This window comes from Triticum urartu, chromosome 2 (genome assembly GCF_003073215.2).
Source record: "Triticum urartu cultivar G1812 chromosome 2, Tu2.1, whole genome shotgun sequence".
Lineage (NCBI taxonomy): Eukaryota > Viridiplantae > Streptophyta > Magnoliopsida > Poales > Poaceae > Triticum > Triticum urartu.
The window spans coordinates 276,663,500-276,685,681 of record NC_053023.1 but is presented as its reverse complement, the minus strand read 5'-3'; the positions used below and the strand labels follow the sequence as shown (position 1 = coordinate 276,685,681).

The following is a 22,182-nucleotide window of genomic DNA, read 5'->3' as shown; positions in this document are numbered from 1 at the left end:
AGATCTTATGGGTTTCACCTCTAGCTTACCCCAACTTGTTTGGGACATCTTTCGGGTTGTGTGCATCCCATCCTCAATGTCTTGACTAGGTCTATGATATTATGTTTATGTTTATGTGGTGTTGTTGTTTGTGTGCATCCTCAATGTCTTGACTAGGTCGTGATATTATGTTGTTGCAGAGGCCGGGTGTAAATGGTATCATCTTGATATTACTAAATTATTACACTTTGCCACGAAAAAAATAAAAAATTTGCTTTCCATCTTTCTATCCACGTGTACACCTTATCGAGTCACGTGAGGGGGGTGTATATGTGGATTACCCAACCTTCTTGATCAGTTCGGTCTTTTGGTTCTACTGGTTGGTGCACAAAACGTAATAGTTTGCTCCAAATTTAAGGCCATTTACAGTTTCATGTCGTATACTCCCTCTATCTATATAGGGCCTAATGCGTTTTTCAAGACTAAGTTTGACCACATGTTAAAGGGATAGTATATGACATGCAAGTTACACAAAGCATACTGTCAAATTCGTACCAGTGTGGGCTCGTACGCGCGCTTCCCGCGGCCGCCCACCTGAAGTACCAATGGCACCGCTAGCCCGACAAGTCACTTGTCCCAGCTATTCGAACTGCCGGCTGAAGCTTTTATTGTCACCGGTCATAGCATGCCTCGTTGCAGGTCCTAACAGTGTCACTGCTTGCAGTCGTCGTCTCCCCGTCACAACATCCACCACCACCCGTCCCAGAATCCAACGTCTTCCGTTGCATCTCTAGTGGCAAGCTCATAGCATCCGCCACTGCCGGTCCCAGCATCCATCGTAGCCGGTCCTAGCTTCCACTGACGCCGGTCGCGGCATTCTCGACTCCGGAGCGCTCCCTGCCGTAGCTTCCCGTGTCGCCGGTTGCAACTCCGGGAGCAGCTGGTCCCAGCTCACGGCGCCGCTGGTTGCAACATCCAACTCATGCGGTCGCCAGTGCCTCCGTCCACGGCGCCACCGCTTGCATAACATCGTACGTCCAGCCCATCACGCCATCATAACACCAGAGACGCTAGTCGCCGCATCTGCAGTTGTAGCATCGGTTTCCGCCCTTGCAGCGAACGGTGTTGTCAACCCACCTTGCCATAGCTCTGCCCCTGATGGCCAGCAACCAGCCCCCACCCCCCCCCCCCCCCCCCCCCAAATCTGGACGCAAGAGGAGGGAGAACGAGGAAGTGCTCCTGTCCCCTTGGAGAAAGGAGAGAAGTGAGGAAAAAGCAGAGGAAACGGGTGGAGGAGACCGCCCCTGCGTGAAGAGATAAGGTAGCGGTGTGCGCGGTGCATGGGCCCCAGCAGCCGCGTGGCACCAACGTGTGGTGGTCGAGCATGAATCGCACAACAATCGGAGGGCAAGCATGCGACCAGCCAGGAGTTGTGGCCGGTCGGCTGATCCAAATTACTTCCCACGATAAAACGAGGTTTCCAAGAGTTAGTTGGACGGGAAAATGAAACAATTTATTATTATTATTTCCTGGGTGGGTCCCACATAAAGGAGGGATCAACACCGTGGCGGTGCGGAGTCAGCAGTTAACGCGGTCAAAGCCGGGTAAACGGGGCAGGGGGGTTGAATCCTAACCGGGTTGTCACACCCGATGTGAACACATCATCGGTGGACTAGTGTAAGGGGATGAGAAGAGAGTGGGCCAGCCCAGGGTGTTGTAGGGCCGCGTGTGGCCAACGGCCGTGTGCGCGTGAGGGGTACTTAGGCTGTACCGTGGCATGAGTTAAGCATGTATGGAAATTGGATCTGAACCTTCTCATCCCCTCTTCGTCTAGCTCTCACCTAGTACTTCTCTGTTTCCTCCCCGATTCCTTCCCTGTGCGATCGATCCCCTTCCATAGGGTTTCCGGTCGTCACACAGGTTGAATAGTTTAGGGTGTAGGATAACCGGTTTTGAAGTTGAGGGTTGATTCCTAAACCAACGTGTAAGTTCAGGGTTGAAAAGTAGACTTCTCTCATGATAGTTTAGGTAAAGTTACCTCTTTAAAGATTCCATCTTCAGTTTTGTCCCAGAAAGGTCGTCTTCCGCACAACAGAATATATGTAATAACACCAATGCTCCAAACATCGGATTCCGGCCCTGACTTGCGCTTAAGCACTTCTGGTGCTACATAGTAGGCACTTCCAACAATGTCACGAAACTGCTTCCCTGTGAGTAGACAGATCAATTTAAATGCCACCTCGGGAGCAATATATATGATTCATATGTACAGGAAAGTAAGTCAAGCATGAATACTATGAAACAAGTTGTTACAACATATGCAAGCACCTGGTGTTATAAAGTCTGAAAGGCCAAAATCTGTAGCCTTGAGGGGGGAGCCCTCCTTTAATGACTTGAAGAGGAAGTTCTGGCAACACAATATGATGCATTAATTCGAAAGATCACTTAATCTTGACAGCCCGGTTCCATCTCACATTTTTGGAGTATACCTCAGGTTTCATATCTCGGTGAACCAAACCATGCAAATGGCACTCAGCTGCAACCTTGAGCATCTGTCGTACAACTACTGCAGCATCTTTTTCGCTATAACGGCTATCTTTTCTGCAAGGGCATAAAATATGTAAGATCAGTAGAGTTGCTATTTTCTGCATGCAGCAAAAAGGAGCCAGGTATATATTACATCCTTCGACGGATATCTTACAATTGATGCCTAGTCTACGTCATCTGGATACGCAAATGCCTAGTCTTACTCACTCGGTAGATCTCTTAAAATTCGTAGGGCTTCAGGCATCAATGACATAGATGCTTTCTGTAAGAAGAGATAATATCATGCATTGTATTCTGATAGGTTTCCTACCCAAGAGCTAGTCCGGTTTCCTTCTATGCATATTTCCTTGTAGTGTTTAAACTGTGGCATAGAGATAGGACTTGGCTAGGATTTCTGTATATATACTCGACACCTCCGATAAATACAATCACGTTGATCTCTCCTAAATTACTCCCTCCGTTTCAGTTTACAAGTCCTGCGCATATACCTAGGTTGCCAATTTTATCACCCTAATATAAACTATATAACACAAAAATTATATCGTTTGAAAATAGAACATCTGAAGTTTATATTGGTATATTTTTTGTAATATATGACTTGTATTAGGTTGCTCAAATTGACGACCTAGGGGTACGCGCACGCCCTGTAAACTGAGAGAGGGAGTACATGGTATCAGATACCTATCGATTCTAAACCTAGCTTCTTCTGCAGCTATCTCCTTCCTGTCGCCATGTCGCGCTCCTCCTCAAGAATCGACGGCGGCGGCAATCCTTTCGCCGACCTCGGCGACTCCGCTCCTCGTGCTTCCGGTCCCTCGGCTGTGGCGATCCAACTCCTCTCCATCCATTCCCATGTGCCCACTATCCTTGATTTCGAGGAGTCCAACTTCACCATCAGGCAGACTCACTTCAACATCACCTTCCGCAAGCTCGGGCTTGTTGATCACATCAACGGCACCGTCGACGCCCAGCTCATGCTCCATGACGTCGAGTGACGCTGATTGACCAGTGTATTGTCTCTTGGTTGTACACGTCGATCTCTCACGACATCCTCGACATCAACATCCAGCCGGCGGACACGGCCGAGCGGGCATGGAACGCCCTCAACAACCTCTTCCTTGACAATCGTCTTCAACGGGCGATTTATGCCAAGCACGAGTTCCACACCCTTGTGCAAGGTGATCTTACCATCATGGCTTACTCCAGCCGCCTCAAGTGCATCGCCGACACGCTTCGCGACGTCGGCGCTCCGGTCAGCGACCAAGACATGCTCCTCGCCTTCATCAACGGGCTCAACGGTCAGTTCGGCCACTCCATCGCCGCGCTGACCATCAATCCCGTCGGCCTCACCTTCGCCAAGGCTCGCTCGGCCTTGCTTCAGGAGGAACGTTGCCTCGCCCGCTACACGCAGCTGCCGACGACTCCCACCGCTCTCTTTGCTGGTGGTGCTCCTCCTCGTGCTGCTCAGCTGCTACCCATCCCTGCGCCGGCCCCTACTCTCCGCCCTGCCACCCCTACAGGCAACGGCAGACATGGTCGCAAGAAGAAGAATACCCAGACCGCAGGTGCACCTGCGCCTCACCCGAGTAGCACTTCAGCTTCTGCATGGCCCATGGGCGCCTATCACGTGTCTGGGATGTTTCAAGCGTGGGCGCCCTCCTGGCGCGCTCCCAGCTCGGGCATCCTCGGACCACACCCACCGACATCGCTCCTCCTGGCATGATGCACCAGGCCATGGCGCCTTCTGGTATGATCTACCCTTGCTACTACCCTCCTCCTCCAACGCCAATGCAGCCATGGGATCAGGCGCCACTTCATGCAGCCCTGCATAACCTCTCTCTTTAGGGAGGTAGCGCTGGCCAAGATTGGTTCCTCAACACCGGGGCTTCTTCTCATCTCGCAAACACACCCAGTATCCTCTCCAATCCAACTCTTTTTTCTTCTCCTACTCGTGTCATCGTCGGTAACGGTGCTGGCCTGCCCATCACACACATCGGCGATGCGTCCCTTAGCACCACCTCTTTTCCTATTCATCTTTGTGATATTTCTATTACTCCCGATCTCATTAAAAAACTTATTTTTGTTCGTGCTTTAACTCGTCAAAATCCTATCACTGTTGAATTTGACGGTCTTGGTTCTTCTATCAAGGATCTTCACACTCGGGCGGTGATTTTGTGATGTGACAGTGACAGCGAGCTCTGCCCACTTGTCCCTGGTTCGCCGGCGTCTCCACAAGCTCATCTCACCACCGCCTCCACCGACATATGGCACCACCGGCTTGGCCATCCAGGGCGCGACTCCATGTCTAGAACACTAGCGTCTTTTGAATTCTCGTGTAATAAATCTCCCTCTACAACATGTAATGCTTGTAGGTTAGGCAAACATGTCCTTCTTCCGTTTGAAACTTCGATGTCTAGGGCTACTTGTGCTTTTGAACTTCTTCATTGCGATGTTTGGACCTCTCCTGTTCCGAGTATATCCGGGTATAAATTTTATCTAGTCATTCTTGATGATTTTTCCCACCATGTTTCCACTTTTCCATTGCGTCATAAATCCGAAGTTTTTTCGCACTTCACAAACTTTCATGCCTATGTTGCTACACAATTTCAACGCCCCATCATTAGCTTTCAAACAGATAATGGACGCGAGTTTGATAATCATGCCACCTGGGATTTCTTTGCCAAACATGGCATTCGCTTTCGTCTCTCCTGTCCATACACGTCTCAACAAAACGGGCGTGCTGAATGAATTCTTCGCACTCTCAACGACTCGGTTCGCACTTTGCTCTTTCATGCCCATCTACCTCCACGTTTTTGGGCAAAAACCTTGAGCACTACTACTTATCTCTTAAACCTCCGTCCTTGCAAACCTCGCAATCACCAAACCCCGCACGAACTTCTCTTTGGTTCCCCTCCAGATTATACGCATCTTCGTGTTTTTGGCTGTCTCTGTTAACCCAGCCTCACGACCACAGCTCAGCATAAGCTTGCTCCCCGCTCAGCCGCTTGTACCTTTCTCGGTTACCCTCCTGAGCAACATGGCTATTGGTGCTATGATCCTTCCACTCGTCGCATACTAACGTCGCGTCATGTTTATTTCGACAAGAAAATTGTTCCTTTCAGGGACACGAGCACCTCGCCACCAAGGAACACCTCTCTCTCGAGCCGTCACCGGTGATCCTTCCGGCAGCCAATGATCGTCGCCGACATGGACCAGCTCCCCCGGCCACCCCGCCCGCCCCTGCATCCTCCTTAGGCGCGGGGAACGTCGCTGCTACACCGCCATCATCCCCAACTGCCGCTACTGGTTCGGCTGCTGCTGCAGCGAATTCCCTTGCCATGACAGAAAATCCGTCTGTCGTGGCAGCAGATTCTACCCCAGGCTCTTCACTTCAAACGGCTGCAATGGCACAATACCATGTTGCCATGGCCCCGTCCTCTACACCGAGGACCAACGCCTCCAGCTCGCCGGCGTCCTTCGACAGGACACCGTCGTCGCCGTCTTCAAGTTCTTCTGCACCCGGCGTCTCTTCCATCTCGCCGGACCACGTGTCCTTCCCATGACCTTGGCGGGCCTCCTCCATCGATGGTGCCGCTACCTCGAACGCCTCATGCTCAGACGAGTGGCAGCCGTCGCATTCTATGGTGACCCGTGCTCAAGCTGGCAAGTTACTGCCGAATCAGAAGTACGCCCGGGACTATGTTGCTTTTGCTAGCACTGAAACTTCGCCATCACCATTGCCCTGTTTGGTCCGTCAGGCTCTTCGTGATCCTCATTGGCTTGCCGCTATGACAGAGGAATTCGACGCTCTTACAGCCAACCGGACTTGGACTCTTGTTCCCCGTCCTCCCGGTGCTCATGTGGTCACCTGTAAATGGGTGTTTCGTCACAAGTTTCATGAAGATGGTGCCATGGACTGATACAAAGCTCGCTGGGTTGTCCATGGATTTACTCAACGCCCCAGAGTTGATTTTGGTGAGACTTTTAGCCTTGTTGTCAAGCCTGCAACCGTCCGCACCGTTCTGCACCTTGCTTCCTCACGGCGATGGCCAGTCCACCAGCTTGATGTCAGCAACGCTTTCCTCAATGGCGTCCTTGTTGAGCGTGTTTACTCTCAGCAACCGACTGGTTTCATCGACCGTGCTCACCCGGATCATGTTTGTCCGCTCGCAAAGTCTTTTATGGTCTTCGGCAGGCGCCCCGGGCTTGGTACACTCGGATTGGTACTTTTCTTCGACGCATTGGGTTCACCATCACCACTTTGGATAGCTCTCTCTTTGTTCTCCGTCGAGCATCCGAAACTACATATTTGCTGCTATATGTCGATGATATTGTCCTGACTATGTCCTCACCAGCATTCCTTCGGTCCATCATCATACAACTTCAGGCTGAATTCAAGATGAAGGATCTTGGTCCTCTGAATTTTTTCCTTGGAGTTCATGTGCGTCGGACAGCCTCTGGTTTCTTCTTGTCACAAGAGAGATATGCCGAAGAACTCTTGGAACGTGCAGCTATGTCTAATTGCACACCCGCTGCCACGCCGGTTGACACGAAGCCCAAGGTCTCCTGCTTCTGCCGGCAAGGTCTCCTGCTTCTGCCGGCAAGGATTATCATGATGCAACGTTTTACCGTAGCATCGTAGGTGCTTTGCAATACCTCACATTGACGCGTCCGGATATTTCCTATGCTGTTGGCCAGATATGTCTTCACATGCATGCACCGAAGGACGTTCACTGGGCTCTCATCAAAAGACTTTTGCGCTACATCCGTGGCATGACGTCTCATGGTTTGGTCATGCGTGGTTCTTCCTCTACCGAGCTTGCGGCATACTCAGACACTGACTGGGTTGGCTACCCCGACACCCGCAGGTCGACCTCTGGTTTTTGTATCTATCTTGGCGATAGTCTTGTGTCGTGGTCCTCCAAGCGACAACCAACGGTCTCCCGGTCAAGTGCTGAAGTTGAGTATCGTTCTCTTGCGAACACGGTCGCTGAATGTTGCTGGCTACGGCAACTTCTCGGAGAACTACACTGCCCCATCAACAAAGCTACCGTTGTCTTCTGTGACAATGTCTCCGCAATTTATTTGTCCGTCAATCCAGTGCATCATCGTTGTACAAAGCATATTGAGCTCGACATTCACTTTGTGCGTGAGAAGGTTGCTCTTGGACAGTTTCGAGTAGTTCATGTTCCTGTTCCTACCACTGATCAACTCGCGGACATCATGACCAAAGGACTACCAACAGCAAGTTTTCAACGCTTTCGTTCCAGTCTCGGCATCATCAACGACGACGCTTCGACTGGGTGGGGGTGTAAGAAGAAATAATATCATGCATTGTATTCTGATAGGTTTCCTACCCAAGAGCTAGTCCGGCCACCGTTTCCTTCCATGTATATTTCCTTGTGGTGTTTAAACCATGGCATAGAGATAGAACTTGGCTAGGACTTCTGTATATATAGTCGACACCTCCGATGAATACAATCATGTTGATCTCTCCTAAACTACACCTTCTAGTGACATATTAATACAATATCGATCATAAACACGTAGCCGATGAATTTAGAAATGAGCAGCCCTCTATGCATGTTCAACCACAACCCATACTGTGATCGAATTGGAACTACCAGAGGAATGGTAGTTTTAACCCAGGCACATGCAATCAGGTAAGGTCAATGAACATTCTGTTCCACATACCAGAATCATGCACGGACTTCAGCATTCTATGGTCTGTAAAAAGAACTATCAGGCAGTAACGTTATGTTGGGCATGATAATAGTTTGGCACATCAGTCTACATCTATGTTTACATCTTATCGCGTACAATGTGCTGTTCTGCTGAGTAGATACTTTTCTCATACCTTGAGAAAGATATCTGCGCAATTTTTGTGATATATTTGACATTTTACTCGATGATTTTGAAGGAAACGTGGAAATCAATTCAAACGTGTGCATGCAGAATTGGTTTCAACTTGAAGGAGTAATAATGTAACATATATCCATACAAAATTACAGCCTACGGTCAAGCACACTATGTGTGATAGCTCAGCTTCTCAATCTTTATTTTATCTAGGATGAGGAATCACAACGTAAGAAATAAATATCAACAGTAGCTCCAATATTCCAAAATACTAGCCTTCAAAAGGGAAATCTTCAGCATATAAATCATTGCTGCATATTTTGCTCGTAATAAGAAAATCAAAATATTAAAACTATAAATAAATAAATAAGAAATATTCGCCATAGAGTGACAAAACGTTGGTCGAAAATTGCACCTAACTGAACCATGAAATTTCAACATTTAAGCCCAGTAGCGCATCTAAGAAACCATAGTATAACTCATAGGTTACCAGCATGGAAACAAGTTATAAAAAAATGTGATAAAGGTAAGAGTTGTGGGAAAAAAGTCAAGGATTCTCGTAGTTCTTACTTGGCTAATATGTGGTCAAGCAACTCACCACCCTCACATAATCTGTCAAAGCCAAGTCAGAAAGTCCGAGACTGCATTAGTTTGTACCGTTCCTTAAACATAAACGGAAACAAAGACTGCGGAAAATCAAGAACTGCTTGCAGACTGATTTTGTCCATACTTTTTATATATGTAAATCCAGTATTATTTCTAGAATTTCTCAAAGGTATGCCAATGTTATGCCAGTTTGCATGTAAAGGCATCAACTCATGTCATCAAACATTTAAACAGTAAAATTATCTATCACACTTGAAACCTACTTGTAAGGCACAAACTAAAATCCTAAGCATCACTAAGCTCAACTCCTTCCGAAAACAGTTTACAGCGAGCTTTGTATCGGGCACGGGAGCAGAGGGGAAACCACCATTGCTGTAGGCGGCGTTGAGCATGGCCGCGTGTTCCCAGGACGAGGGATGGTGCTGGTGGAGCGGAGCAGTGGGCGCCGGTGGGGCGGGAAGGAGGGGATAAGCCTGCGCATGAGAGCCCGGGAGCGGGCCGAGGACGCCGGCGGCATTCGGCGGGATCCAGCCGGAGCGCGGGTAGGGGATCGCCATCCCGTAGGGCGCGAAGTAGCCGGTGAAGGGCGACGGCAGGGGAGGAGCAGCGTGGCCGCGTCCAGTGTGGTTGCCTCGTCCACGACCGCGGCCACGGCCACCACGGTCACCACCGTCGCGGTCACCGCGTCCACGGCCAGGGTGCGGGAGCGGCTGGGGAGGGGCGGCCGGAGCACTAGTGGAGGAGCGATCCGGCGGGGCACGGCCGCCTGTGCTGGAGCCGGCACCAGAGGCGCTGCCACCCGTCAGCGCGAATGCGGAGGCGCTCTCTTCAGCCGCGCGATGCTCCTGGGATTCCTCGGCCAGGACGACCCGAGAGAGGACGGTGTCGAAGGGCAGGTCCTGGTCACCAAGGACGACCCGGATCGTTTCGAGCCGCTTGTCGAGGCCGTGGAGGAATTGGGTGGTGAGATCCACCTCGGTGACGGCGCGGTCGATGTCGGCGAGGGCATCGGTGAGGAGCTTCATCTGGCGAGCGTACTCGGAGACGGACAGGTCGCCCTGCTTGAGGTTGCGGTACTTGCGATTGAGGATCATGAAGCGAGCGGCGCGATTGGCGAGGAAGTAGTCGCGGATCTTGGTCCAGAGGGCGAAGGTGGTCGTGGCGCCGACGACGTGGTCACACATGGTGTCCGAAAGGGTGGCGTAGATCCAGAGAGCGACATGAGCATCGAGCTCGAGGTAGGTGGCGGAAGCATTTGGTGGCGGCGGATGGTCGATGAGGTAGGAGACGCTGTAGCGGACGAGGACCATGAGGAAGAAGGTCTTCCATTTGTGATAGTTGTGATCGGCGGGGTTGAGGAGAAACTTGATGTGATTGGTGATATGGTCCTGGAATATGGGAAGGCGGGGAGCAGGCGCCGGAGGAGCAGGGGGAACACCGGCGTTGAACAGAGGGGCAAACTGGGTGCCAGCTGCGGGGGTGGTGCCGTTGAGGAGAGAGGGGGAGGTGCCGAAAACGAACGGCGGGGAGGAAGCAGTGGAGGAGGCCGCGCCAGGCGCCGTCAAAGAGGACGAGAGATCGCCGGGGGAGGTGGCAGAGCTCGTGGCGGCGGCGGTGGAGGAATGAGTCGTGCCATGGGGCGCCTGGTAACTGATACCAAGTTGGAGAGATTGTTTCTGTATTCACTGAATCAATGAGGTTACAACGTGTATACATATACCCCGCAGGGAGAGAGCGAGCGCTCCTGGAAAAGTGGCACGCAGGCCACGAGCGTTGCTAGATCCTAATATCTAGGAGAGGACTCAGTTTACAGACTTAACGTTACATACACAAGTGACCGTTTAACACCGCACCCCCTCTTAAAAGTTCGCACGAATCTTAAAGTTACTCAAAAAGGCTATTGCCATGTTACCCTGCAGATCAAACATATTTAATAGATTGATTTGAATACAGAAGACTATATTACCCTTTTTATTGAAGGGGTAACTTCTAATGTCCACCTTTAATCTGCATCGAAATCTGTAAACTTTTCTAGGGGGGGTGTACCAAAGCAAAGTTCGTGTATAAATATCAAATAGACAACAAAAACAACAACAACAACAACAACAACAAAGCCTTTGGTCCCAAACAAGTTGGGGTAGGCTAGAGGTGAAACCCATAAGATCTCGCAACCAAATAGACCTGACTAAGAAATCAAATTTCCACTGATTTTATTAAGATTTGACAGGTTTACCAAAACTTACTCCATAACAATATATATGTAGTTATCATCCTCGAATGCATTGTAAAAATGTACAACATTTTCATGCCCATGTAAGGCCTTGAGTATTTTAACTTCTCGCTTTACATCTTCAACAGCAACAGGAAGGACCATCTGCAAGGACAACAGCTCATACATCAGAAGTTAGTGTGGAGTACTTAATTATGCGCAATATATATCAACTACGTGTTTCTGAAAGATTTTTCAACATAAATTGGAACTGGGCTGGTATTATGAGCTATTTGTGTTGGATAAGTAAAGGGTTATCTCTGGTAACTTCTTCCATTTGTGACAGTGTTAAGATGTGACCTCAATACATGTAAGCAAAGGCAATGCATATCTATAGACGACAGTAAATGGGTCCATGTCATAGGCCCCTGTAGCACCGATAGACATTTCCTTACCACTTTACCTTTCTTTCGAAACTGCTGCGTAGACGATACTGCAGAGACGACATGCAGCCGACACTCGTATCCTACGGTGGACCAGCGCTGCTGCTGTACATTGGATGGTGTGATCTTCTGCATCGTCCTCAAATCGTGTGGGCATCGTCGTGTGTATAGCAGGATTGCCTTTCTTTTTGCGAGAATCCTTATCAATTCATTTTGATGTTGCAAAATATCTAGTACTCCCTCCGTTCACAAATATAAGATGTTTTGGATATTTCAATATGGACTACATAGTACATACAGACTGAAATAGTGAACAAACACACTAAGGCCTCATTTGGTTACGTGGGATCCCCCCGGTATCCCCGATAAAATCCAGGGCTCGTCACCCACGCGACGAATCAGCCCGAGGAAAACCAACGGGTCATTTGGTTGCTCATCGCCTGGGGATTTTCTGGCCCGATCCACCTTGTTTCCCAGGGAGATCAATCCACGACTCGAGAGATCGGGCAGGAAACCCACGCCTCCGCTCTCTCTCCCACGATCGACTTACACCTAGCGATCTAGCGCGTGGTGCCCCGTCCTCTGGCCACCAAATGAGGTGACACTGATTAGGGAAATCTCCCAGGTGATGGAAGGGGATCTCATCTATCCGGAGAAAATCCCCCGACTGGGGTATGCTGCCCTGGTTTTGTTGGCCTTGCTACCAAACTAGGCCTAAGAGCCTGTTTGGAATCCCTCCGCTCCGCGACTCCGATCCTGAGCGGAGCGGCATGTAGTTATAATTTGGGGAGCTGCTAACCCGGCGTTCTGCGCGCTCAGCTCCGTCCTGGAGGAGTGGAGTGTTGCCGAACAGGGCCTAAAACGTGTCTATATACACCCGATTCACAAAAAAAATAGAACATCTTATATTCTACTAGTATTTGTGAACAGATGGAGTACCTAACTGTGAAGGAGGTGCACCTGAAAATAAGTTAAGCCCAACACTCCAAAAGGAGTTCTTTGGACTTTTGGCTTAATTTGGCAGGTAAGCTGCTACAAGGGCATCTCTAGCCGATCCCCTAAATTTTAGAGGAGTAAACGGCCGAATAAACCATAGTGGAGTATTTTTACTCCTCTAAGTTTTGGTCGTTTCTAGCCAATCCCCTAAATTTAGCGGAGTAAAATTTTGTTTTTGCCAAATTATTCCAATTCTAGTTACATTGCAACTACAAGCACACATATAAAATCCAAACATAATAATTAATGTTCACACAATTCACAAATATTACAAATTCATAGTTTACAAACCAAATTATTCAAATTCATACACATCGCATGGTTCAAATGAAGTAAATAGCATGATAAAAGCACAACTACAAAGTGCTATGGATATGCCACTGATGCTCAAAGATCATCTTGGAGCTGGGTATGAACTTCTCGGTTCTCGATCTTGCGATGCACTTCGAGGAATCTCTAGATCCTATTTGCATCATGCTCTGGCTCAACAGGATTCCCATTGGTGATGTACCGAAAGTTCTCAAGCATGTCTCTCTCATCTTCAATGATTATGTTATGCAAGATGATGCAACAAGTCATGATTTGCCATAGAAACTTGGAGTTCCAATACTCTGCAGGTCCACGAACGATTGCAAAGCGCTTCTGAAGCCACCGAAAGCTCTCTCCACATTCTTCCTAGTCGACTCTTGGCGTGTGGCAAAGTGAGATCTTTAGTTACCTTGACGTGGAATTGTTTTTGCAAATGTGGCACATGGAGGATAGATGTCATCTGCAAGGTAGTAACCCATCATGTACTCACGACCATTGACCATATAGTTGCAAGAAGGAGCATCTCCTGCAACAAGCCTAGCAAACAATGGTGATCTTGACAGCACATTCAAGTCATCGTGAGAGCCAGGCAATCCAAAAAATGAATGCCAGATCCATAGATCCTCCGATGCAACAGCCTCAAGAACGATCGTTGCAGTGGCCTTTGTACCAACATTTCCACCCTGCAGGACAATTCTTCCAGGTCCAGTGCATGCAGTCAACTGATCCTAACACCCCAGATCATCCTCTTTCTTCACTCGCTGCCATAAGCCTCTCAGTGTCTTCCTCGTTGGGTGCCCTCAAGTACTCTGGCCCAAAGGCATCAATCACTGCTTTTGTGAACCTTCCAACGGCCTCCAAGATTGTATCTTCTCCAATGCGGGCATAGTCGTCAATTACATCGGCCGAACACCCATATGCCAGAAATCGAACAGTCGCAATACACTTCATCAAAGGGCTCGCACTTATCTCTCCGCATGCATTCCTTCTAATAAGCTTAAACCAATCATCATACTTCTCGACAGCTTTTGCAATGGTGAGAAAGAGACTTGTGTGCATCTGAAAGCGGTGGCGAAAATACTTCTCTGGATAGGTCAGATTAGGGTCAAAATAATCTCTCATAATCTTGGCTTGGCCCTCCGCTCTATCACGGTCGAGTTGTATGCGGCCAAACTGTGATCCTCTCCTTGGTCGTCGAATATCATCATTGAAAATCATGCCAACAACAATTTCGATGCCATCGTCGTCTTCTTCCTCTTCGGATGACTTCGAAATTGAAACGCCTTGATTCAATTCGATTAGGCAAAACAAAACGAGACAAAAAAACAAAAAAAACTCACCTAGGCAAACCGTCAAACACTTGCAAGGCGGTGGAGATGTACCGGCCGACCGACAACGTCAAGGCCAAACTAGAGGGCGGCGAGGCGTGGGGATGGCCAGCAAAGGTGCCTAACCACAGTGAGATGCCGGGTAGCCAACGAGGAAGAAGATCCGAGGAGGTTTCCATTGAAACGGTCGATGTGGCGGTAGCCACGTTTCAACTCGACTCCGGCGATGGCGACCGGCTCATACTCGAGCAGAAGGGCAGTGAGGGCCAAGAGAGACGGCGACGAAGCGGCGGAGACGGTGGATAGTCGCCGGCAGGTGCACCATCAACAACGCAGTGATGGTTGGGGGGCGAAAAATGGGCGCAACATTTACTCAACCGGATGGAGGCCGGGTGTTTTTAGGCGTCTATGGCGCTGAGAAGTAAAAAAATTACGCCTCTATCCAGTTTACGACTTCGGCTAGGTGCCGGTTAGAGAAATAAACTGAAAATTTTACTCCTCTAACTGAATTTAAGGGATGGGCTAGGGAAACCACATATATAATAAATTGGCAGCATCGCAGATTCCCGCATTTCGTGTTTCCCCACAAAGCCACGTGCAAAACTCCAATCCCACATAAGCTTGGCAAGCCAACCCAGCTGGCCGAATCGACAGGGATGCAAGCAGGCCCACTGGTCAGAGACGATGCAACGACCAGTTGTGTCTGGGCCTTCGTCCGTGGGCTAAGAGGACCGGCCTATCGTACTCAGCTATATTAGTCGTTGCGTATGTAGGTGTGGGTATCATTGATCATTTGTATCCACTGAGATCTTATCCTCTGATCTTCTTCTCCAAGCCTCCTTCCCTGCCGTAACACTCCTCTGTAATCTCTGAAACTCTGAGATATATGAACCATACCCTAGCCATGGCAGGGAATGCTATCAATACCGTAGCATTTGGTATCTAGAGCCTCGTCAGATTCGCAAAAAAAATATTCTCCGGTGATCTGATCCACCGTTGACCCCTAATTCCTGACAAAAGGTGCGATTCCTCCGGGAATTCGCGCAAAACACTTCAGTGTACCTGAGTTGGGTTGGGACAACCGGCGGTGAACCACGGCGAAATCTGACAGATCGACGCTCTCAGCACGCATGGCGGCAGCAAAGATGATGCTGGCGGAGATGCAGCAGCTGATTCAGGTGACCATAGCGCAGAGCAAGGCCGTTTCGGAGGCCGGGGCGCACAACGCTAAGGGAATCGAGGAGCTGCGCACAACGCCAAGGGAATCGAGGAGCTGCGCACCGCCGTCGACAGCTACGCGTCGTCCTCGACAAAGGCGTTCGATGCGCTAGCGCAGACCACCACTGCGTTGCTCGACCGTACAGAGGCAACGATCGGCTTCTCATCGCCAACAGCGGGCTGGATGCAGCGGTGGACGAGATGAAGCGCTCCCTCAATGGGGTCCTCAAACGCGTCTCGTCTCTGGAACAAGTGACTCGCACAACTACTCTGCCGCAACCACAGCAGCGCGCAGGGGGGTAACGGGTGGAGGTGCCGCGCAACGAGGGAAATCCGGCTGGCGCAGAGATGCGGGCATAGCGCAACAACCGATCTGCCCAAGGCCATGGTGAGCATTCCAGCCATCATTTTCAAACATATGAGGAATTCTCTGATGAAATCTATGAGCACGGAGTGTCGCCCAATTTAGCAGCATAGTATTCCCATTCTAGATTTAGTCCTCGCGTTCCTCGGTCTGATTTTCCAAAGTTTGATGGTGATAATCCCAAGTGGTGGAAACAACAATGTGAAAAATATTTCAGGATGTACTTTGTCCAGGCAAATCTATGGGTTGATTTTGCTACCATGCATTTTCAAGGCAATGCTGCTCTCTGGTTGCAGACCTATGAGGCTATGCACACAGTCGACTCCTGGCCTCGGCTGTGTGTTGTAGTTTTTGCCATAGGAATAAGTATTCCAGGTTAATGGATGTATTCTTTGCATTGCGTCAGGAAGGTTCAGTTGATGACTATGCTCATTGTTTTGAGGAGCATATGCACAAGATACTCATGTACAATCCTTCATATGATGAGACATTCTTTGTAAATCGGTTTATGGAAGGACTGAAGCAGGAGATAAGGGTAGCTGTTAAATTGCAACACCCAGTAACTGTGGATGTGGCATTTGCTTGTGCACAAACACAGGAAGCATTGCTAGCAGAGGATACCAATCGTTCAACAGTCAAACAAGATTCGAAGCAGAGGAACAAACAGTACATTCACCAAGGATTACTTGGGCCGGCTCCTGGATATCAGAAAACCAGAGAAAGGGAAATTCTATGAGAAAGGTGATAATCTTAGGGCTCAGAGACGTGCCAGAGGGGAATGTTTTAAATGTGGAGAGAAATTTGGACCAGGTCATAAGTGTCCCACCTCCATTCAGATACATGTTATTGAGGAGTTATTATCAGCACTACAACTCCCAGACAATTCTGATGAGGCACCTGCCAGGGAAGACAGTGATGCTCCATCTGACACAGAAGAAACAGTAATGAAGTTATCTATACAAGCAGTGAGTGGAACTTCTTGCAAAGAGAGTATCAAGTTACAAGGCATGATAGGGAAACTCATCTGCTCATTCTGATTGACTCTTGTAGCTCCAATAACTTCATCAGTGAGAAATTAGTGGAGAAACTGCAGTGCCTTGTCGAGCAACTAACCCTAGCTTCGGTCAGAGTAGTAGGTGGGGGCTTGTTAACCTGCACTAGACAAGTGTTGGGACTCCAATGGTGGTGTCAGGGCACTAGTTTTACTACATCTCTGAAAGCATTACCACTAGATAATTATGACATCATTTTGGGTATGAATTGGTTGGAGACCATGAGTCCCATGTGGGTTGATTCACGCAAGAAGATTATGAATTTCAGTTACAGAAATACAGAAGCAACACTGACAGGAATTCTTGAGACAGCAACTAATTGCAAATAATTGTCAGCACAAGAATTAAAAGGATTACTGCATACTGATGTTGTTGATCACATTATTCAGCTGTATCACATATCGGATACTCTACCAGAGACTCAACTTGTGCCTGAAGAAGTACAGAAGTTGCTTGCTGAACACAAGAATTTGTTCTCAGAACCTACCTCTCTACCTCCACACAGAAGTTTTGATCACAAAATTTCTCTGTTGCCCGGTGCTGTACCTGTCAATGTCAAGCCCTACAGATATAATCCAATCCAAAAAAATGAGATTGAGAAACAAATTACTACTATGTTGCAGCAAGGTATTATCCAACTAAGCTCAAGTGCATTTGCTTCTCCTGTTCTGTTGGTCAGAAAGAAAGATGGTACTTGGCGTTTTTGTGTTGATTATCGTCACTTGAATGCAATCACTGTGAAACACAAGTATCCCATGCCTGTGGTGGATGAGCTCTTGGATGAGCTAGTTGGAGCTACTTGGTTTACCAAGTTAGATTTGAGAGCAGGATACCACCAAATTCGAGTGGTGGAAGGGGAGGAGCATAAAACTGCTTTTAAACTGCATAATGGGTTATATGAATTTAAGGTTATTCCTTTTGGGGTGACAGAAGGACCTGCTACTTTTCAAACTGGAATGAACACTGTTTTGGCTCCCTTACTCAGGATAAGTGTGTTGTGTTTTATGGATGACATATTGGTGTTCAGTGCTACATTCAAAGAACATCTGAAACATCTTAAGGAAGTTTTTGACTTATTAGCTGCCAACCAGTTATATGTTAAGATGAGTAAGTGTTTTTTTGCTCAGCAGAAGTTTAAGAGTATTTGGGACATGTGATTAGCAAGGATGGAGTGAGCACTGACCCTACTAAAGTACAAGTTGTCAAAGACTGGCCTATTCCCACCAATGTCAAACAAGTAAGAGGATTTCTGGGGCTCACAGGATATTACAGAAAATTCATCAAGAACTATGGCATCATCAGTAGAAGTTTGACTGATCTACTCAAGAAAAACATTGTGTTTGTCTGGACCCCTACTAATCAAGAAGCTTTCCAGCAATTACAGACTGCACTGATCACTGCTCCAGTGTTGGCATTACCAGATTTCAATAAACCCTTCACAGTGGAGACAGATGCTAGTAATGTGAGCATTGGAGCAGTTCTGATGCAACAAGAGCATCCTATTGCTTATCTCAGCAAAGCCTTGGGTCCTAAAGCAACTTTCCACTTATGAGGAGTGTTTGGCTATTTTACTAGCGAAACTGCTGTGCGAACGACACAGCATGCACGACAACGGGACGATGCCCAATCCAGCCGTCGGTGGCACTTGACTGCTATACTTAGACGGACTGATATACGCTGTCGTCCACAGATAGTCTGAACATCATCGTGTGCATAGCAGCACTCTTTTACTAGTAGTGGACAAGTGGAAATCTTATCTACAACATGATCATTTTACCATCAACACTGATCACAAAAGTCTGATATGTTACAGTATATGTGGATTGCACTAGCCCTTTCCATCAGTTCGAACTTTTGGTTGCGTTGGCTAGTGCATGAAGCTTAACATGGTATCAGAGCAGGTTTTGAGTTCAAGTCCTGGCTTTTGCAATTTATTTAAAAAATTGTTGATGCCCCCCTTTGTGTCCACGTATAGGCCTCTTGAGTCATACGTGAGCTTTGCGCGCCGTCGCTCTCTTCCGGTTGCACATGTTGACTTGTCTTCCCTGTCACACGTGAGAGGGGGTGTTACAGTATATGTGGATTGCACTCGCCCTTTCCATCAGTTCGAACTTTCGGTTGCGTTGGCTAGTGCATGAAGCTTAACATGATACACTTTCAAGACCAGAAAATTTCTAACCATATTCAACAGAAAGCTCTGTTAAAACTTATGGGCCTCAAATACAGTGTGATGTACAAGAAAGGGTTGGAAAATGGTGCTGCAAATGCTCTGTCTAGAGTGGAAACACAGCCTACAATATTTTCCTTATCTTATTGCACACCCCAGTGGTTGGAAGTAGTAGCTGGTGGTTACTTAACAGACCCCCAAGCAAAGGAATTGCTCACTGAATTAAGTGTTACTGGCAGTAATAACAAGGGTTTCTCCTTACAGCAAGGGATTATCAGGCACAAAGGGAGAGTTTGGTTGGGAGCAAACAAAGAAGCTCAGCAAGCAATTCTGCTCTCATTACACTCGAGTGGCATTGGTGGGCATTCTGGAGTTCAAGCCACATATCAACGAGTGAAAGCTTTATTTTCCTGGCCTGCTCTCAAGCAATTTGTGGAACAATTTGTCAAATCATGTTCTATTTGTCAACAAGCTAAGTCAGAACACATAAAGAAACCAGGTTTGCTAAGCCCTCTTCCAATACCTAAAGAAGCTTGGAATATGGTTAGTATGGATTTCATCAGTGGTCTTCCCAAGAGCAAAAACTATGATACAATCTTGGTTGTTATTGACAAGTTCAGCAAATATGGTCATTTCATACCCATGTGCCATCCCTTTACTGCTCTCTCTGTTGCACAAGCATACTTGGACAATGTCTATAAGCTGCACGGCCTGCCTAAAGTTCTCATCACTGATAGAGATCCCTTGTTTACTAGCAATGTGTGGCAGGAGCTTTGCAAACTCACAGACACCAAGATGAACATGAGTACAGCAAACCACCCTGAGACTGATGGTCAAACAGAAAACTTAAATCAATGTGTGGAAATATTTTTGAGGTGTATGGTCCATTCTGCACCCAAGAAGTGGGTCCAGTGGATTTCACAAGCTGAATACTGGTACAATACAAACTTTCATTCTTCTCTTGGACACACACACACACCCTTCAAAGTTCTCTATGGTTATGAGCCGAGACATCTGGGTGTGGAAAATCTGCAGTCAGATACACCCACAGATCTTACAGTTTGGATGTCCGAGCGGAATGCAATGACTGCACTTATCCGTGATCAACTTCAACGTGCTCAACAACGCATAAAAGCTCAGGAAGACAGGCATCGTTCTGAGAGAGTGTTTCAACCAGGCGATTGGGCATATCTGAAACTTCAGCCGTATATGCAACAATCAGTTGCTCGTCGCACTAACCACAGATTGGGTTTCAAATACTTTGGTCCATTTCAGGTATTGGAGCGAATTGGTGACGTTGCTTATCGCCTTCAATTACCAGCAACTAGCAAGATGCACCCTGTGGTTCATGTCTCCTTGCTCAAGCCCGCTACACCACCAAGTGATGGTGCCAATACAACTGAAGAGCTTCAGTATGCGCATCAATTGGCCGTATCATCCAAGCCCGCGCAAGTTCTGGCGTCTCTATGGGTGCGTGTCAGAGGACGCACACGCAAGTAGTACAAGATCGCTTGGTCAGGTTTAACACTGTCTATGGCAACCTGGGAGTGGTCCAGTGCACTATCAGAGCTTCCTAAGCTTGAGGTCAAGCTGTTGCTTAAGGAGCGGGGGGTGCAACGACCAGTTGTGCCTGGGCCTTCCTCCGTGGGCTGAGAGGTATTAGCCGTTGCGTATGTAGGTGTGGGTATCGTTGATCATTTGTATCCACTGAGATCTTATCCTCTGATCTTCTTCTTCTCCAAGCCTCCTTCCCTGCTGTAACACTCCTCTGTAATCTCTGAAACTCTAGATCTATGAACCATACCCTAGCCATGGCAGCGAATGCTACCAATACTGTAGCAGACGATCACGCACACGTACCTTGTTCTTGTCGATGCGCTTGACGGCGACGCGCTCATCGGACTGGCGGTGGACGGCAGCGAAGGTGTAGCCGAATTGGCCGTGTCCCAGCAGCTTCCCGAGTGCGTACCGCGCCTCGAAGTCCTTGTCGTAGCCGAAGTCCGTCCGCTTCCCGCACGCAACGATCCCCCTGCACCCGCCGCTGCCCTTCCTCCCCTTCTCTTTATTTCCCGCGGGGCCAGCGGGGCTGGCAGCGCTGGAAGAGGTGCAGAGGCCCATCTTCGTCGCCGGCGAAGCCTGCTATTACCATCAATGACGGGAGCAGGATGGATGCAATTTGGTCAAAGCTGAACGGGCTTTTTTTTAGTCGGAATACCACAAGTATAATACGGTGACGGGCGTGTACCGTAAGTATTTAAATATAATATTATTGCTGAGTTTTTTTAGCAACATATTATTGCTGAGTTGGAAAAGAGAAGGAGATAGAAGAGAAGCGGGTTGTAGACTTAGAACATCCCTAGCAGATCCCGCAAACCGGGTGATGTAGTGTGGATATCCTAGGACCGATCTTTCACGAAATGGAGGGGATCCAGTGAAAAACACGAAAACACGAGAGAGAAAACACGAGATGAACAAAAGGAAACACTCAAATCAACAAGAAACAATCACACATGTGCTAGATCCAAGTACACATAGAGATCACACGGTCCAAATCCAACAAAGAACGATACATAGGGTAACTGGTTCATCTCCGTGAAAGGCTTTGAATCTGCGAGGGATCTTCCAATTAGGGGCCTTGAATCCAAGCGTGGATCTTCTTCGTAGAGGCTGCTGTCTCTCTCGATGGAGTAGAACCACAAGGATGAGCAAAGCTCTATCTCTATAATGAGCTAAAACCCATGCTAACCCTGAAAAGGAAGCGGAGGTGGTCTATTTATAGTCTTAGCCACAAAGGGGTAGGTGGGAGAGGGATACAAGGCAAAAGGCCCGGCTGTGCACACGCAGATGTCAGACGTCCGAGGGACGTCGGTCGTCCGATGGCTCGCAGGGGTCCGGACGTCCGGAGGGCGTCGGACTTCTGACGTTTTGGTTGTGTTAAGGTGGCGTCGGATTTCCGGACGATATCGGTCGTCCGGTCGCTGGAGGTTGTCGGACCTCCGGTGTCACGTCGGTCGCCCGGTCATTGTAGAGTGTTGGTCGTCCGGCCGGTGTAGACTCCGCTGATTCGTCTTCTTCCGTCTTTGTTTCCACGCTTCCCTCACGGATGGT

The 22,182-nt window shown here is 48.4% G+C and overlaps 1 protein-coding gene across 6 annotated transcripts; it reads right to left on the bottom strand.

Annotated features, from left to right (window-relative positions):
- Nucleotides 1-2,017: 2,017 nt before the first annotated feature.
- On the bottom strand, nucleotides 2,018-21,286 carry LOC125537033 (calcium-dependent protein kinase 18; the record flags this gene model as incomplete). 6 transcript variants are annotated; one of them, XM_048700329.1, is given in 8 exon segments in its annotated part: nucleotides 2,018-2,187; nucleotides 2,308-2,386; nucleotides 2,469-2,580; nucleotides 8,953-8,994; nucleotides 11,232-11,362; nucleotides 16,682-17,007; nucleotides 17,395-17,469; nucleotides 20,935-21,072. In XM_048700329.1, coding segments are annotated over 6 exon segments (540 nt in total), but the record flags the coding sequence as incomplete, so codon positions are not given.
- Between the last annotated feature and the right edge of the window lie 896 nt (nucleotides 21,287-22,182).